This window comes from Electrophorus electricus, chromosome 2 (genome assembly GCF_013358815.1).
Source record: "Electrophorus electricus isolate fEleEle1 chromosome 2, fEleEle1.pri, whole genome shotgun sequence".
NCBI classification, from domain to species: domain Eukaryota; kingdom Metazoa; phylum Chordata; class Actinopteri; order Gymnotiformes; family Gymnotidae; genus Electrophorus; species Electrophorus electricus.
In genome coordinates, this window is record NC_049536.1 from 22,930,196 (window position 1) to 22,950,562 (window position 20,367).

General features: G+C 41.1%; 1 protein-coding gene across 5 annotated transcripts in view; it reads right to left on the reverse strand.

Moving 5' to 3' along the window:
- Positions 1-1,782: 1,782 nt before the first annotated feature.
- The window catches only part of cpeb4a (cytoplasmic polyadenylation element binding protein 4a), a 44,901-nt gene continuing 26,316 nt past the window's right edge, over positions 1,783-20,367 (reverse strand). The window contains exons 1-11 of one of the 5 annotated variants that reach the window (XM_027017085.2): positions 13,725-14,021; positions 11,826-13,028; positions 10,382-10,472; positions 8,547-8,597; positions 8,366-8,389; positions 8,047-8,223; positions 7,706-7,795; positions 6,498-6,616; positions 5,976-6,090; positions 5,156-5,337; positions 1,783-4,804 (exon numbers count right to left, since the gene is read on the reverse strand). In XM_027017085.2, coding sequence (XP_026872886.2) covers positions 4,577-4,804; positions 5,156-5,337; positions 5,976-6,090; positions 6,498-6,616; positions 7,706-7,795; positions 8,047-8,223; positions 8,366-8,389; positions 8,547-8,597; positions 10,382-10,472; positions 11,826-12,974 — 2,226 coding nt within the window. In that variant the 5' untranslated portion in view covers positions 12,975-13,028; positions 13,725-14,021 and the 3' untranslated portion in view covers positions 1,783-4,576. The other 4 variants (XM_027017086.2, XM_027017088.2, XM_027017087.2 and 1 more) reach the window with 4 other exon arrangements.

Genomic DNA, 20,367 nt, shown 5'->3' on the forward strand with positions numbered 1-20,367 from the left:
GTTCTGCGTGTAGGAATATTAAACCACTTTTGCTTTTGAGGCGGGGTAGGGAGAGAAATGAAAGGAAACAACACGTAATGGAAAACAGAATTTAAGGAAGACACAATTTTTTTTTTCTCTAATAACAGCGAGTATAAAAATTTTATAAACCTAAATCTGTTTCTTCTCGGGGCTATTGAAGCTAAGCCTTCAACATCTAAGGAGGGCCCTGGGTAATCAGTTCCAACATTACGCGCTGTCCGACGCCCCTGAGCATGAAATCCAATTATGGGCTTTAGCCCCATACGCGGATCTTTAGCATAAATCATATTTCAAAAATTCTACACAGAATATTCAAAATAATTTTAATAGGATATGGGGGGACCAAACAGCTAAGTTAGGGCAGCCTTAGGATGTATAGGTTAACGCTAGATAACTCCAATGTTTGTCTTGCAGCCCAGGTACTCACGAATTTCTCTTAACTTGGGGATCAGATGGGATACAAATTGGCCAACCAATAACAATAATCTGAATGCTCTGAATTAGCCATCAGTAACTACAAAGGTTAGCTAGACTGAAAAACGATTCACATGGCTCTGCTATACGATATAACGTTAGGATGATATGTCGAGGGAAGAAAAATGGAGAAAAGGAAGTCGTCCAGAAAGGGTTGTAGTCAAAATAAGGTGAAAAACAAACCAAACTGGCCATCTTGCTAACCTAGATAACGGATGTCGTTTAACTGAACTCAGACAGCTATTTTAGCTAACCTAGGTTAACCTACCTTGTTCAGAAACCTTGTGTTGTTGCATTTTTTTGAGAGCTGGTCCCAATGAAGCATTCGTAATGTCCTTCCCCTTTAGTGTCATTAAATAATTTAACTTGAAGTCCTGTAACTTTCTCTTTGTTGTGAGAGACGGAGGATCGGTAACGTTAATTTCTGGACTATTCCTTTCTGAGATTGGCGACAGGGTCTCACTAATCCCCAACTTTCTTTTTAATTTCGGCCCTGAGTTCTTGTCAGGTTTTGCGTTCATGACTTTATTTTTGGAAACCTGAGAGAAACGTCGTGGTACATAAAGAGATCTGTTTTAGTAGGCGTAAGGAACAAAGACGCCAATAGTGAAGTAAAAGTGCCAGCTAGCGTTAGCTAGTTATCATGTGAGCGAGCTGCTAGCGCGTGCCACTGGGTATGAAATTATATACATAATTACCTAAATTTGTATTACTGAAGAGCTCGGCAAAACGTTAACTAAGTTTACTGGGAGTAATCAAACATCAAGGACACAACATAAGAGCCGGAACTGCCTAATGGTACCACAAGGATGTGCTGTTGTCTCTGGCTCGTAGGCACTGTCAGGTGCGCGTGAAGTTACCATAGCGGATCGGAAGCTAGTCCTAGTAGGATTTGTCTTAGCAAGCAGCACTCATGCGTCTAACCTAGTACAGTTACAATGCATAATTGTGGTTACAGAGCTGTCATTTAAATCAGTCTCTAATGATAAGCTATTCTCCATTGTTTCTGAGGATGTACACGTGTATTGTAAACTTAACAGGCTGAACCAATGCATCGGGCTGTCGTTTATTTATGTCAATACTGCTCCATTTTGAAAGTACACTCTATAAAATAATCTAAAAATATATGACCTCATGTAAACCACCCTGCCAGAAACCAGCAGATACCTGTGCCTACCTGAGATTTGGGTCTCTCTCACGCACACACACACACACACACACACACACATGCCACAATTTCCATTATTTAATTTAGGTCATTTTCACATTTGAAAAAAATACAATGTAGCAGTTTACTCATTAAGTTTATTCATACAACATTTCACAATACAAATACTTAGAAATTAAGCATACAGTTATAAATAGCTGGCAAATAATTAAGACATAGGACTCAACTACAACAGCACATTAATGACTAACCCAACTATAAAATAATGCTTTCTTTTACATAACTCCATATGGTGGTAAAATATAAAAAATCTAAACTTATAAATGGCATAGCAAAAATTATACCTCTTATAAAAATCTATTGATAAATACAACCTTCTGATACAGTTATAAACTATGTAAATTTAAATTATCAGTCACAGAATATTCTGATATTTTTCTTATCCTTCTGTAGACATGAAGCACAACAATGTGATTAATAAAACTTAGAACTCTTAATAGGTATACTTTTGATAACTATGTTCAAAATGACAAAAGTTTAGCATTCCAGTCCAAAATAACTACATGTTTAATACATTTCTCCATTTACAATGATTTTAATCACAGTAGCATGAAATTAAGTAAGAAAATATGTGAATACACAAAAGTAAAAATAACTTTTTTTTTTACACATATATTAGTGGTATTATTAGTATACAAATGGGAAAATGGAAAAAAGTGTTATAATGACTAAGGAATTATATTAAGGGATGGGACAGGTTAAATTTCCGCAGGTCCGTGAGCCACTGAAGAATTACAGATCAGATTGTTTATGAAGAGAAAATCGTATTGCACATAACTCTAGGTTATTTTGCAAGATTGAACACATTCACATGTGAAAGCCCCAGATCCATTCTGTGTAGGATTCTGAGTGCAGTAGTAGGCAAGGCCACAGCAAAACTCCGCTAGTATTTCTGTTTGCTCACCTTCAGTACAAGAAAGTTATAATTCTGTCTACGAGCTTGGAAGGAGTTACATAAAACACAAGCATAATCTGAATGAAGCCAAGACCAGATCATCTTTATCTTAATTTTAGGTCATGCATATTTAGCAAAAATTAGTCTTTCTGCCTTTCAGGATTATATGTAATGCTAAACATTATTGATACTTCACTATGGAACATTCCTAATTCTGATACAAGATGCATCCTATGCAGAATCTTATTTACACTGATTTTATTTCTAGAAGTAAAAAGGGAAGTAATGTACCATTTCCAATATTGAGAATAGGCTGGTTTTATATATTTTTACAAGTGCCACACATGTCAAGGTTCTCTCATGCTTGATTCAATGTTTACCCTTCAAATCTCTGCTGTCGTGTATATATATATATAAAGCTTAATTAAAAAGTATATTAACTTTTCCATTTTCATGTTTGACTTATAACCAGATCTCTTAGTAACAAAGGTACAAAATCTATACCCAACAAGTGAAAAAATGAGGTATCGCAAAAAGACTTTCCATTTGTGAAAAGAATGTGCCTAAATGACTTGAAAAACAATATATAGAAAAGTAGTGCATATGTTCATGTTAATGATAAAATAACCATCTAGAAAACACAGTACAAAAATCAGCAGACCACTTATAAAATAATATTCGTTTCTCTGTGACAGAAAATTCTTTGAAATGTCTTCAGCTACCACAATGCTCAATCCAATGGAAAAAAAAAACAAAAAAAAAAAACATGCAATAAAACACTATCAGTACAACACATGGTAATTCTCATTAGTAATACGATATTAAGTTAGCTTTTAGCACAATTTCCCTGACAAGTGAGCAAATGTTACTGCCATAACCATCACAAGAATTATTTGTTTGTTTGTTTGTTTTTTTAAATCAAATTCAAATGAACATTTAAATCACCCCATTATCTTTCCACAACAATAACTGCCATGATTTCACAGAGGTCAAGACATTTATTATCTCTAAGGCTCATCTTTGGTTCGCCTGTCTAACGAAAAAATAAAAACGCGTGGAGCAGATAATACAAGTTAAGCCACAGACAACCTTACTGCTGACTGCCCCACCATCATCCTTGAGTTTGGGTCCTCAGGCTCACCAGGTTGTCCTGGGTGTGCCATGTTGCCATTATCTAAGTTGGTTATGCCGAAGTGGCCACTACTGCAAATGATTGCAGCGAGTACAAATAAAATGCATATTTCTACAGGTTTTGCTTCTTGTACACTTGGCAGTTAGCATAAGAGTAAGCATAACTATCACCAACACATCTCCCGTAATAGTCTGAGCCATTTCACCTAACGTTCATCAAACAGCCTTTCATATATCAGCATTTTGTTAGTTATACAGTAGGTTTGGTCTCCTGCTAGTAAGGTCCAAGTAGGTTATGCTAGAACTACCAGCATTAAACGTTTTCATGCAACTACTTGAGCTCAGTGTCTGAAAACTAGTCATCACCATTTGCATGTACAATGAAATGTGCATCTTGACTGCTCCTGCTGATTTTCTCCATGTAGTCAACTAGTGCATTCTGACCACGTCCTAAATGTGACCCTTCACACACAAAAAAAAAAAAAAAAAAAAAAAAAAAAAAGAGGCCTCATCAGTAGTACAATTAAAATAAAACAGCATGTTAGAGTCAAGTCAGGCTAAACATCCATATTTATAAATCTAAAGCATTCAAGTTTTCATGCGCACCAACTTAGATTTTTTTTTTTTACACAAAAAAAAAAAAAAAAAAAAAGAAATCTTGGTAATACACCATTTTCTTTTATCATCAGTTTGCAAAAAATTAAAAACTTAGAATAAATTAAATTTATACTTAAAAAAAGAACTCTAAATAAAAAGGAACTAGCAAAAATGGAAAAGTGCATGTATGCAAGTTCAGTAAGCTGTAGGCCCTGGCTCCTCCCCCGGGGTCAGTTCCAGCGGAAGGAGATGTGGCGCGGCCGGTCGCCCCCCTCCTTCACCAGGGGCTTGTGGAACTCCCGCCCAGCTCGCGAATGGATGGCTGCCCAGCAGTATTCACAGTAGTACTGCAGACATGTGACATTGGCACAAAAGAAGGGTGCAAACTTCCCCGCGCAGCGTGTGCCCTGACACTCATCACACAGCTGGTCGTCCAGGACGTATGGCTTCACTTCCACCTGGACAGAGACGACACAGAGACAATATGAGCGTAGTGTGAAGAGCAAATGACAGATGGCCACTTAAATAATGACTGGCCTGTGAAGAGTGAGAGAGAGAGAAATGATATTCAGGATATTGGACATTTATATTATTCCCCAAACCTCATCTAAACCTCCCGTCAACCTCCTACAACTTATCCTAATACAGTAGTGTTTTTCACAAACTATCCCGGTGACCCACTGTGCAAGCCTTGATTTAAAAAACACAAATAAAATACACAGCATGTACCAGGCATCAGCTGCAGTGTCCTGGGACTGAATCAACAGCAGACTCACACCCCACCCCCACCCTCCCACGCCTTCACCCACCCGTTTATCGATCTCGCCATGCTGCAGCTGCACAAAGCGGGCACTGATCGCTGCGATGTAACTCTGCTGGTTGGAGAAGGCCACACGGCCAGCCCCCTTGGGATACTTCAGCTCAGGGTCAGTGTCAATGCCAGCATAGCACACCCCTCCATACAGTCTGTCCATGATCATTGCCAGCTCCACTGCCATGGGGTGCGTGTACACACAAACACAAACACACACACACACACACACACACACACCAGTCAAAAACAAACCAGGACAGCACGAAAGGGACATTTCTGTCCCGGGAGACACATGCCATAACTGGTGACTGCGGTACTGAGCACGGGATTGAAGCTTGAATGTCCCATCTTACATTTTCCAGCATGAGAGTCATGTCATACAGCAGGAGAGACTGTTACATGCATTGTTTCCTTCTAAGTCTGAGTCAGTAGGAATTACTCAGTGAGTAATTGAATGAACAGTAATTATTGAAATATTCCATTACCTAAATGCACCATTTTCTCAAATGAGAATTCTAAGTTCTACAATAACATTTCCTGTTTATTTTTGTGCAAGAGGGAGAGTGAAATGTGTTCTTCTAATGTTATACTGCACAGACATGACCTCTTGTATGTTTACGCTGTGCAGAGAATGAGAAATCCAATGCTGTGATACAGTATTTATTAACAGTTATGCTATATTTACAAAGCAACTCCCAATAAAGAACAGGGCACATTTAAGCTTATAAACTACCTTGCATTATTTTCCTGCTCACATTTATTGGATTATGTAGTGATGCATTGTTGGTCTTAATACTAAAAGCCAAACTCTGTACCTGCTCGAAGAGGTCGTGGAACTCCCCCAACAAAGATGGTCTTTCTGGGGTCAAGGGGCTGTGAGCCATCCATGACAAAATCACTGTCGTTTAGATTCCATGGACGGATTTGGACCTAAGAATACACAAATCACTAAAGGTTTTCCAACAGTATTCTAGGAATCTGCTACAAATAAAAACATTCTAAATAAAATGTAGTCTTTGTGGATTTCAATCAAACTTAAATGAGCATACTGCCTACAGAGTGGTTTCACTTTCAAGTTTATTTAAGATGCTAAATAGTTTTTGAACTTGGAACCTTTTAAAATACCTGCCGGCATCCTCATATTGTCTGTAGGTTTTTCCACTGCAAATGGAGCAATGTGTATGCTAGAGTCCAGGGCTGCTGCCTCAAGTTTATATTTAACAGCACCTATTTTGAGATGGCGGCACCGTTGCAGAGCCAGCCCACCATTTCGATTTGTACGGAAGGTTAAAAATACTGGCTGAGGTGTAGTGGGTGGGCAGGCTGCAGGTGCTTACAGGCTTGTCTTTGATGGTGGGGCTGGACACACACAAGTACAACTTCCCATCCTCCTCCATGCATGCATCGATCAGGGCCTGGACCGAGCTCTCTTCTTGGAACAGAAGGAACGCATATCCTGAGGAGGAAGGACAGGTTTGAAGGAGCTCCACACAGTCGTTCATGGCGTATATTATAATGAATGGTCTATCACACAGGGTGGCAGGAGGACACTAAAATCAACCAGAAGGTGCAAAAAGAAAAACAACCCTCTCTTACATTAGCAGAAATATCAAACTCTTTTTAAGATTAAAATCATATGGACATTGTGACTCAGCATGGACTTTGTGAAAACAATCTAAATTTTTGAAAAATTAAGAACTTGCTTCATTTGGGTAACTTGATTACTCAAACATTTAACAACAAATAATTATATGAATATGAATACATGTGGTAAATTACCCTTAAGGTTTCTTGGATGTTCAGTACAAATTCCAACCCATACCAGTGAGAAATAGCCAACAAAGTAAGATTAAGTGAGGCTTAGCCTACACACAAAGAATTGCTAAAGCTATAAAATTTAGACTGGAGGGCCAAACTTAAATAAATAATAAGTGTTGGAGTAACGCTATAGGTTTTTGCAGGGTCTCATGAATCTAGTAGAAGTTTTCACTTTTTTTTTTCGTTCAAGAAAATCCATGCTATAACCCAGGAGGTCTAGGTGAGTTGCCATAGAACACACCTGGGGTGCGAATGCTGAATGATAACTCTAGATGTGCTTGACTAAAAACCATTTCTCCTGGCTTCATTTCCCTTCCCTCTTATAGTATACCTCTTAACAAGAAAACCCATCACAAGACCTTGGAGGTCTAGGAGAGCTGGCATGGAATGACCCCTCAGGGAATTCGCAGTCACAACAGCTAAAATATCTGTTGCTAAATAGCTACAGTACTTCCATAAATAGTCAGTTTGGCCATGTAAAGTAATTAATTTAAGCTTGACATGTTGCTTAGAGGAATCAGAGGAGTCACGTTTTGGGGGCAAAAGAAGCGCTGAACTAGACGGTTTACTAATATTAATATTAGTGAGCAAGTCATCATACAGTATTTTTTAAGAGCATTTAAATCTGATCTTAGAAATACACCTGTATGATAATGTGGTTACTAATATCAATATTTCATTCTGTATGTACAGCAAGCCAGAATATCAGCAATTTTCAGAGCCTGACCTTTGGGTGGGAAGTAGGATTTGCTCTCTGCTTTGTGTGGCCAATCCACAAACAAGTGTCCAAACCGACGGAAACTAGCGGTGATCTCATCTGAAACAAGATGCATTTCATTCAACACACAATGAGCTTTTGATCCTGCACATCGAGAAGGATTACCAGAATGAAAAGAAATGTGAAAAAAAAAAGCATCCAGATTAAATCCTGCCTCAAGGGCAAGTTTAATGTATGAAAAGCTCCACAGAATTAGTGTCGTCTTTGAAAACACATTTAGCCGGCGTTGGACTGGCAGCAGGCCTGCCTGTGGACTGCGAGACCACAGCGAGCCAGCGTCAAACGTGTACCTTCATCTATATCAGGAGGTAGTCCGCCAACGAAGACCTTGCGGGAGTAGCGTTCGATGCGCTCCCCGTTCTGGTGAGGGAAGCAGTGTGGGGAACCTAGGCCACCGAGACCCTGTTCAGACCGCTCGTCCTCCCCGAACCCACGCTCGTCCTCCATGGGGAACAGGGATGAATGACCTAATGCAGGCACACACACCCAGCCTGTTTTTTTGGATGCTCACTGTTGAAACAGTTAACATCCTAAACTAGTTCATGACAAAGACTGTTCAACTGGCAAAGAATGCGGGTGGGAGGGGAGGCACATAGCATGAAGCATTACCTCGACGTCTCCCATAATTCCTTGCTGCATGCAAAATAAGAAAGAATACAATTCAGGAGCAACACCACCAATCAAGTTCACAGTCATCTTCAACAATCAATTTCTTTTTGTTTAATGAAATGTTTAATGCCATGTTTTTCGTACATGGCAGAAGACAGCCCACACAAAATATACCACGTACCGTTCCCAGAGAGAGAGCCATCGCCACCTGGGTGGGAAAAGCCAAAGCGACCTACAACAAAGGTGAGCAAGCTATATAAGCACTTCATGCAGCCACACGTTCAGAATTAATGATACCAGTCTGTCGAAGCTGCAATGTACATTCATAATTACAAGATGTCATTTATCAGGCCTGTGAGTTCAACATTAAGTCATAGAGGTCAGAAATTATTACAGCTTCCTAAGAAGATGTAACCATTATAGAATATAATACATTTTCTGATTAAATGGAAACACACCATATGTACGCAGGAAAAAACAGAGTTTAATCAGGAATAATAGCAATATTCTGTATGGTGTTTGCCCTCTCTTCCCTATCTTAACCATCTACCCCTGGAGGTTCAGATTCAGCAGAAGGCTCACTGGAAACAAACTTCTGCTGTACAATTTAACACTGAAAACTATTTTTGCCATTAGTTTACCATATATTAGGAGATATAACATGTATAAATGTATTTAGGACACCTAAATGATAATGATTTCTTAATAAGGATATTTTTCAGTTCAGTTTCCATTCCTATATACTCTACACATTTCTTGCAAACAGTGTATACACATAAGGGTTGGGCCCTAATCACAATTTTTCTAGGCAAAATGTGACAGAAGGAGCAAACAGGAGGGGGGGAGGGGGAGAGAATTTATTAATTATTTGTGAAGGATCACAAACAAAGACCAACATGAACACCGCTCAGGTTAAGGAGTGAAGGGCATCTGGATTTCATATCTCGTATCTCGTAACCTGCCACAGCTGTGAAGGTCTAACATGGACACTGTTCCAGGAAAACCCAACTCTTATCATGCTCCATTATTAATGAAGAAAGAAAACTGTGGCACACTTCTCACTGTATACCTAATCTTACTTGTTGCATTACGTTATCACTGCAGAGATACTCACACTGGAAAGTCATGCGACACGGAATTAATTTTTTTATTGGCAATACCACCACCTGTCACATCCAAAGGCAAAGTGGATTCAGAGCTTTCTAAACATTTTCCATCATTATTGAGTGAGGACACTGGTATGACGTGTGCAGAAATGCACTAGTTCCGATTAACTTCCTCTGCACATTCTGCAATTCTACATTCAACAACAAAAGTTGGAGTTCTGTAGAAAGGATTGAAGAACTGCTATATTGAGAAAAAGGGAAAGTTATACAGTTCTATGGTTATACAGTGACATTTCTCTCAAACTAACCCAATGAATCTAGCATGATTCAAAAATAAGTATAACAATTATAAATGTTAGCCACTCTAACTATGCTACTGTTAGCACATGGTAGGAGGGATCAAATTTACATAAAATGCTTAAAAACATCTCCAAATATCAAAATTAATTAAAATATAGAACATGCAAAACCTCAAAGCACAAAGAATTTACATCATTTACCTGACGCCTTTATCAAAAGTGACTTACAATTCTGACTGAATACAACTTGAGCAAGTGAGAGTTAAATATCCTTGCTCAGGGGCCCAACAGTGCCTGGTAGTAGTTGGACTTGAACTGGCAACCTTCCGATTACTAGTTAAGTACCTTAAGCACTGAGCTACCACTGGTCTCAGAGTGTAAAGGCTACAAAAGGATTTGGAGTGCAGTAACTAATTCAGTAAAACAACTTTGAGGACATTCAAACCTGTGGGGAATACCAGAGTCTGATGCAACACAGAAGGCCTGAACAAGAGAGTACCTTTCTGTGCCCATCATCTGCTGACATGCGTGGTCAAACTTCTCCCACGCCTGACCAATATACCCACCATACCCACCAAAATCATTTCCCGGACATGTAATGCGGATGGTACCTTTCAAAGAATCCTGTTCAGCTCTCATAATGTCGATCAGGGAGTTCTCCAGGGAATGCATGCTGAAGCCGTCAAAGGACCGACTGCGCTCCTGCCAAGGGGCCAGGAAGAACCATCGTTAGCCTCCAACCCCTTCCTGTATCATTTCTACACATATCCAGTCTATTGAGCAGGGAGCATGAGGACGAGGACAACTGTTCACTGAAGGTTCAGAGTTTGAGAAGATTAATCTGGAGGGATGTTACTAAGTAAAACCACCCTCACATCCTGTGACTCAGCTAATCCATGGAGCAGCCTGTGAGCATAAAAACGGAGGATTCTGAATAGGTCTCCCTCTTTTTTCTGGAAACAATAGTTTTTTGGTTTTTTTTTTTAAAAGGACACCGATCACCCTTCACATCCGATACGTTTGCTCGGACAGGTGTGCCCTTCACTCCCCTTAACCAGCTAATGCTTCATAAACAGCAAACAAGCCAATGGCAAGGAAGGTCTTTGAAAGTCTAAAACAGGCCAGTCTGAACACTTTAAACAACAAATACCTTGCATATTTTCATAAGACACACTACTGTCAGGCACTTCCTAATTCTTATCAACTGTTTATTCATACAACAAGCCTGCTCTAATAAGAGGGGGTGAGGAAAACATCAGATCTGTTCTTGGAATTAGGCTAGTAAGGCGGGATGACTGTGCATGTGAAACAATAGTGCTTGTTTTCAAAGTCACCACCGTCTCCACTGGGTTCAAATGAGAACACAAAATGAGTAAACATAAATAAAAGGACAATGCACTAAATATTAACCAGTCAGTAACAGGAGTAGTACAATTTTTACCAAAGTACTACCATAAACAACTACTTTTTTAACAAGCTATTTCATTTTTAAAAATGCGTCTGAAATACAAAAACAATTTTAAATAAATCTGTGGAGGAAATACATTTAAAAAGTGATGTGATGAGTTTGTTACAAATTATGTCCCTCATCCAATGTAGGAAGCCATCACTGATGCATGATGGGTAGTAGAAGAAAAATGAATACTCTCTGTGATTGACCTTAGAAATGTCCCTGGTGTTTTTCCCTTCCTGAAGTCTGGAATTACAGATAATCATGCTCTCCTGAGCCGTTAATGGAACCAGACATTCGTTCATGTTCCCATTTTTCTTTAGCTGTGTGACTTACAGGCCTGATCCACTGTTTTTGACTCACTCCTGTGTATCTTTTTATAGCAGCCACATGCTAACCTTTAAGAAGTGTAATGGCAGGGGGACATTTCACATCTGGGCTTTGATCTAACACATCCATTAAACTACATGACGGCCATGCCTACCAGTCAGGCCTGGCCAAAGAGTATAAGTGGCTAACCGTTGCACCCAGCCCCCCCAACACAATACTAACCATTTCTCTCCCCATCAAGCACAGATGAAGACAAGGGGATTTTGGCCTCTTACCTGAAAAGGGAAGATGCCATCATTACGGTTGAGGTTATCCTCCATCCAAGGTTTGGGGTTGAAGCTGGAGTTGTTGCGGGAATACTTCTGCGATGGAGTCTGGTTGTTTGGGAAGGATTTCTTCAATGGCGAGATAGAGTTGAGGGGAGTTACACCCCCATTTAGGCCCCGTCTGTACTCTCCCCGGCCTTGAGAGCAACCCCAGCCTCCATAACCTCCACCCGGGCTCCAAGAGCTGGAGGTAGGGGTGGAACCCGGGCTCTGATAGTTGCCCCACGGTGAAGGAGGCTTATTTAAATTATTCCCTAAATGAGGCAGCTGGTTAAAAGCAGCATTGCGGTGGTTAAAGGGTGGAGGGTTCGGGCTTGCAGGGGACCTGCGGTGTTGTTGGTGCTGGCTGTGGGGGTGCTGAAAGTGGGGGTGAGGTGCAGGAGCAGGGGCATGCTGGGACAGCGGCCCGACCTGGTGGGAAAAGCCACCTCCGAATGCCGGGGTGTTGTGATGGGAGAAGTTCTGAAACAGCAGGGGTGGCGGAGCGTTGGTAGTCGTAGTAGCAGCAGCTTGGCTGAAGAAGCCCACCTCTTCCATCATGCTGGAGGGGTTGGATGGAAGAGCTGAGGACCAGCTGCTGAAGCCTGGCAGAGAGGAGGACGACGAGCTGCTGGACTGCACCAGAGGCCCGATGCCTGCAGTCTCTTGATAGTCAAACCCTGACAGCACGGGAGAGTCTAGACGCAGGCCTTCCTTTCCACCACCGTTCTCCAGGGCACCCTTCTCCAGCTGAGTCTCCTCTGGCGCGGGGTTCTCCAGATCGGATATGATGCCTGCGGGTTCCTGGTGGCCTTGCGGGGAGACAGGCTGCTTGTCCTGTTCTTCTTGGTTGTCCTGGTGCTGTAGCTGGGCCTTGGCTTTCTCAGGGTCCAGAATCTCATCTTGCATGTTAGAGTGAGTTGTTACGGTGGGGAAAAGCCAAGCAGAACCTGCATTTCCACCGCTGCTTGGAGTGTTGCTATTAATGAAAGCAGGGGGACTCTGAGGAGCTGTCTGCTGATGTACCGGATGCTGAAGGTGTGGGTGAATTCTTACGGGGAAAACGGATTTGTTAGAGGCGTTGTTTTTAACAAGGACTCCAAAGCTGTAATCCCCCATTTAGGTAGCCTAATCTTTTCACTTGCTGTTAATTCTCTCAATTTCCTTGAATACCTTGAGGTAGAGGAAGAAAAAAAAATTCAACCATCACAGACCGAATCAATTAATCATTAATCTATTAATTCATCGTTAAACCTTTCATCCACCTATTTCAGTTATCTATGACTATCTGACCACAAATACAAAACCATCTTTTAAAAAGCCTTTGCTTGTAGAAACCATCTTCTATGTTCCCTGATGTAAGCATTTCACACAAACGCTCAATGCATTTCAGAATCTGAAGCCTAATCGACAACCTTAGAGACGATAGCTAAAGGGAGTTAACCGGTTCGCCGAAATCTCATCGACAGCATTTTTCGGGTAAACGAGTGCGTAATTAAGTCTAAATGCTGATATTACGCTAAAGCGTCACGACGGGCCATCTTATCAAACACCACAATGTCTGATCATAAAAAAGGAATTACGCACTTGCTCGTGGCGTGATCTCAAAATCTTTTCGAGAAAATGCAATCGACCTACCAATTTTCCTTCTTTTTTTCACCAATGACCTCCTCGGTCCGGACCATTTAAATACAGGAAAATGCGGATGACGCCTCCCTTCTATGTGAGATAGGGGTAGTTTCCCCTTCGATGTCAGCTGGTTGTTGTATTCTATAGCCTAGTATCGCGATCACACTGAAGTGTTTCAGCCATTCAAGAGCACTCCGAAGGCTAACTGAATGCCTTCAGGTGAAAGTCTAGACACGTTACCTTATATCCAGCGTTGAAATACTGCCGATATCTTGGTATAAGTACAGTGACACTGAAAACGACACTTAGCGTTCGTGTTCTGGTTGCTTGATGACACGGTGCATCACATTCAGTAGACTGCTACGGGCAAGTCAGTTACAGAGAAGACATACGTGCCATGATCGATTTTCGGTATAATATCAGTTTACGCTTCGCATACTTGCTCTGTCGTTGTCACACATTTGTCATACTGCTCAAAAAAACATTTTCCACCGTTTCCTAGCGGTGGGCAGGTTGTACATGCTAACTATACGCGTGACCGAGTAGCCAGTCTTGCAATACTTCCGGCTTTAACCCCGCCTCATTCCTGTGTTACCCCACCCAGTTTAACATATGAGTGCTGTGCCATTGGACAGCAGCTTTCAAACCACACCCATTTTGGATAATTTATTAAAAAAATCATCAGATTAATGAATAAAATTACAGTCATCAGGTAGAAATACCACTGATTTAAAATGTAAAACTCAAGTTGCCAAACATAGTCATATGTTCATAAAACCCGACATTATACATTGACATTATACATTCATGTTCATATTCAGTGATATAAATATTATAGATTAGTGTTTTAATCACATACATTGAAACAGAACTATGAATATAGTTTCGTGATTATAAGACCAAAAGTCCGTTTACGCAGGAATTGGATACAAATGCCCTTCAGAGCACCCAATCCGTTAGCCTGTGTTGTCAGAGCTGCTATAAACGCTTTCCTTTATAATCCTTTGAGCAAAGAAAAGAAAGACTAAATCTGACATGTTTTATGTACTGAGAAATGGTAATTAAAAAAAGATATGTACCGAGGCCACACTCATTCCGAGTCTGAGTCTGTATTCAGTGCGTGTGTCTTTAGTTTCGTCTGTCTGCTTTCACTTCTGCGTGTGTACGGCTCTTTACTTCAGTCTGTCTGCATTCGCTGCACTCGGTGAACAGAGCATGTCTATGTAATGGTGGGTTATGAGGCTCTGAGATTGTGTAGGACCACTCTGGTGTTCATTGCAGGCCGAAATCTCGTTAAAGTACGCTGCTGCTATTTTCGGCCTGTAATCGAGCTTTAGGACTTGATTATTCGTGTCTGGGCCAAATCAACATCGTTCTGCTTCTCTGCAGCATTGACTGGGGGGTGGGGGGGTTGCATCACACAGCAGGTGACACAGACAGAATACAAAATGGCTTTTCACAGGTGCACTGACTCACTTAGACATGTACTGCATATAACTTGTGTTTGCCTGTAACTTGCAGGTAGTGACCAGAGATTTAACGAAGAGTTTTAATATTTGGTTGTCTTTATATTTGGGAAGACTTGAGCAGATTGTGTACTTATATGACAGAGATCTCTTACAGAAATCATTTGTTTCAGAAATACATAGTTCTGATAGCTTTATAGAAATATTTTATAAATCATGATTACAAGAACTGCTTTACTTTCAGCCTCTTGGACATTAACAAAATTTTAGTATAGATGAAAATTTTACATGCAATGATCTGACTATGTAATTAAATAATTAATTTTCATTGTTCCAGCACTAGAAATGAAGCATTAATGTATCATGAATATATTGCCCTGAGTTGGCCTTCTGGCTCACGCTCACCCACTGTATCTTTAACAACACAGAGGCGAGCAGAAGGTACCATATTCAGCCCTGCGGCATCATACGATCCGCTCTCCGGCTAAAGTGCATGCATGACTGACATCGCTGGCTGGCTGCTCCGTTTCCCAGAAACCAGGCCGAGCCTGATTAACCATCCACGTGCGGGCGTTGCCTGTGGCCCATCTTTCCACGGCCACATCACGGGATCCCAGACGCAAGGTCACCCTGCAGAGAGCTGCGCCCCGACAGCCAGGTGTACAACTGGCAAAGCTCAGTGGTGACAAAGCAGCGCGCAGCTGAGCTCACATGGGACACTATGTACCGCCCACGGGTACCTGACCCCGCTGACTCACCTGGGGTCAACCCTTACTGACCTCCTGACTCCCTCTCAAGACCATGGATGAGTACAACATTGACTCTTGATTTGTTACTTTGGCATCTTAAGGCTCTTAGCAAAACATGAGCTTAGAATGCTTGTCCGAACAGCATTGATCTCAGTGTACTCTCTCACAGCACTGCTCTCAGCGCATGACTAGATGTGAGGTTCAAATATAGCCTTTGATGTCTTGTCTCTCCATGGCAACTGCTTGAATGAAACTGAAGCCGATGAGGTACGCAGGCTGTGGGACACAGTGCATGGTGTGTGTGTGTGTGTGTGTGTGTGTGTGTGTGTGTGTGTGTGTGTGAGTGCGCATGCGTGCGTGCGTCATCAGCCCTGTAGGCTGAAGGAGGTAAGGGTGCGGCCTTCTGACACTCCACCTCTGGATCCCTCAGGCTAGAAATGGGAGGCTTTGAAACAGAGACATGGCTGTGTGACTCAGGAACAGTCAGTGGAGAAGCCAGCGCCCCCTGGCTGCAGCTGGGCTGATCACAAGGTTCCAGTTCGACGGTGTGTAGGGCAGTTTGTTATGCCATTTTGGGTGCCATCATATTTGAAATTTATGGAGGAATGGAGAGTAGAGGTAATAGAGCTACTTGGCATTGTTAATTGCAGCAACAAAGCACTCACAATCTATCTGCCATTCTTTCTTCTCTGTCTCCCTCACTTTGCCTAATGTTCAGATCTCTCCTACAGATGGTAAATATCTGTTTTTCTCTCTCTCTCTCTCTCTCTCTCTCTCTCTCTCTCTCTCTCTCTCTCTCTCTCTCTCTCTCTCTCTCTCTCTCTCTCTCTCTCTCTCTCTCTCTCTCTCTCTCTCTCTCTCTCCATTTGTCTCCTGATTTAGCTCTGACCTTTCTCACCTCCTCTCATCTGTTCTCCCCCAAGTCATATTCTCTGTTTCATTTCCAATCATCATCATCATGACTGTCATCATCATTCTCTTTCCCTCTCTCATCCTGTCCTTGGAATGGACATGGAAAGTAAAGTGGAATGTAGTGTGTGTGCTGAGCACTGAGAACCAGTGCAGCAAAGCACATGCCCAGCCCATGTGACTCATGACTCCATCCATGTGAGAGGTTCTGGTTTGGCCTGGCGGCAGCAAGAAGGATCACAGCACAGGAGAATACACAATCACCCATACACACACACACACACACACACACACACACACACACACACACACACACACACACACACACACACACACACACAGAGTACAGAAACACAATGATAGTTTTTGTCCAGTCCACGGTTGCTGCAGAACAAAAAGCACTTTCTCCCCATATTTTCACGAGTGACGCATGATGGGATAAACAGAAAAAGTTAAACAGTTTATACAAATCTCCTTTGTAGTATGACTGCTTGTTTAATTTTGGAACATATAGCACAAACTTTGGCTTAGGTACACTTGAGTAACTAAATGCTTCCTCTGATATAGATGTTCAACTCTTTAAAATATTAAATTAATATACATCCTATAATGGATGTTCAACTATAGTTTTTATTGAGTCTAGTTGTTCTATGTATGTATATAATTAAAAATGACTCATCCATTATTACAGCCATCAGATATTCTTGACCTACAATAACAGTCACTATTGTTAATTATTATTATTATTATTATTATTATTATTATTATTATTACTGTTGTTGTTGATGATTAAAGATCTTTTGCTAGGTTTCATGGTTTAAGTGAATCATTGGACAAGTAACATTTCTGAAACTTCTGAAATAAAGAGATCAATGGTGACAGAAGGCATTACTAGTAACTTAGTCAGGGAATGAATGTGGGTCAGGCCACCCTGCACTTCACTTTGTTCATTATTACCATACAACTTTTATTCTGATTCTTTAATAAGAACATAAGACCCAAACCAATACCAACTACTACTGTTTCAGAATGCCCTGCTTCCTAATCTGTGTTCTCTTTCTCTCTTTTTTGCTCTCTCCCCATCTATCTATCTATCTATCTATCTATCTATCTATCTATCTATCTATCTATCTATCTATCTATCTATCTATCTATCTATCTATCTATCTATCTATCTATCTATCTATCTATCTATCTATCTATCTATCTATCTATCGCTCTTACAGTATGAGTTGTCTCCATGGTAGTCTGTTCCATATCAAACCACAGGACAACCACAATGGCTCAGAAAACACTGTGGCCTTCAGTTGCATTCCCTTATTTCACCACGGGGACATGTACGCCATAACAGAATGTCTCCTCTGTGGAGACTGGGCTTTATTTACACTTGATTGAACTCTTTATTTCTAAGAGCTACCACACTGCATCCTGCCCAAAGGACCAACATTGTTACATTTACTATGATTATTTATTAACTACTTTGCGACAAACCATAAGGACAGAAAAACAATGAACCTGGTTGATAGGCAGAGAAGCATAAACGTATCACCTTTCTGATCAAACTTTGCAAAAAAGTATTTTTCTTACCATAGAGAAGAAAGGGACTTCAAGCTTTATATGAGAGAGAGAGAGAGAGAGAGAGAGAGGAGGAGGAGGAAAAAGAGTTAAGCTACTTGACAGTCACTGACAAATAGGTGAGAGAGACAGTATTGTTACTTGTGAGAGTGTCCATTCCAGTGTTCCTTAGGCTACACTCCTCTGCCTGAGTCTTCCATCCACACTACTTTATGGCTGCTTTCCTCATGGCCTTTCATAGTTTATCCTCCATAAAGTAATGTGGAAAATGCAGAGATGAGGCATTTTGTCATATAACGAGCCCGGGGGTGAAGACCCAGGACAGAAATGCTTCACCTTCACTCTTCAGCTTAGCAGTTTGTATCAGATCATCAGCTAAAATGGATTTCAAGCTGTCCAGATGTAGAAGGACATGTGGCCTCATATGAACCTTACATTGCCGTTAAAAATCCAAATCTGCACAATCACATCAGAATGCTAAAATAGACACTTGTGAGACATGGTAACTGCACACACATACACACACACATACATACACACACACACACACACACACACACACACACACACACACACACACACACACACAGTGCCTGTGGATAAGAGGCTAAAGGAGCGTGTGGCAGGGATGAGACATGTGCTATGTTATCAGGTTGAAGGCATGTGTGGGACAGAAATAGTTCAGCGGAAGCAACGCTCGGCTCTCCAAGCTGCAGATTACACCTGCAGGAGTGCTAGCACACTGAGCTTACACACACACACACACACACACACACACACACACACACACACACACACACACACACACACACACACACACACACACACAGAGAAGGAGGGACAGGCTCACAGAGCAAATATAAAACACAACTAAAGAGAGCATATATATATATATATATATATATATATATATATATATATATATATATATATATATATATATATAGATATATATATACATAGACACACACACACACACACACACACACACACACACACACACACACACACACACATATACACACATATAAAAGTTGTGTTGTGTTTATATTTGCCCCATGAGAGCAAGAGAGAGGGAGAAGGGGGAGATTCCAGGGAATGACTGTAGTATAGTGTAGTTAAAGCTGTTCAGTGTAGTTCAAGGTTTCTAAAGAAATGGGATGTTTTGGTCATAAGTATATGTGTATGTGTTTGTGTTTGTGTTTGTTAATACACTCGAGAAGATCTAGACATATTAACCCTTAGCTGAGTAAGGCTAAGGACTTATGGATCTACACACTACATTATAAAGATTTCTGATTATTAACATATCATAATAATTGTGTGGCATGCCACTTTACAGTTGACTCTGAATGTGTCTTTGGCACGTGTGTGTGTGTGTGTGTGTGTGTGTGTGTGTGTGTATACAGTCTGCACAAGCAGTCAGTGCTCTGATCCAACCATACATACAACCACAGACTGAAGCCCATGGCACTCCTTACTGGTTCACTGGTGCCAAGCTCCAAGTGAGCGATCATGTTCAGCTTTACTACAAACAGCCCATATAATGTTCCATTTCCAAACATGGCATTAAGTTTGGTATTCTGCGCACTGTAGCAGTGGAAGCCGCCATACTCTGTGAGACTGTGACGCCTGTAAAATTGCAGTCCTTTGTCTCCTCCCCTTGGGAAGTGCATGTGTGAAATAACTAGTTCGGTGACCAGAGCTTGACTGGACTTGTGGGTAAGACAGTTTCATGTAGGTGGCTTTATTTTTCATAACACTAACATAGGCTACAGAACAGGTTAGAGATGCAGTTTTTTTTTTAAATTAGGCAGTTAAAGTGTTGAAATTTAGTGCAGTTTGCACTTGCAGATGCAGAAATGTCACAGGTCCATCTCATGTGAAAAAATTGTCTAAAGAAGAACAGTTCTGGATGCCAAGTGCCTGTCACCTGCACAGTCCAGCCTATAGGCTTTAAGTGTAATATCTACAGTGATTAATATATATTCTTTGACCTCTGCTGTACTGCAAATAGGCCTGCAAACAATGTGTGCTATTTTAATCTCAAATATATAGGGACCTGCTGCAGACTGGTTACCCATGTTATGACACTATTATCTAATCCTACCATGAGCACACTCCTCTTTAGGAGAGCTGGAGAAAACAGTGGAAGCGCTGAGTTGGAGGAAACTGGACAGGGGC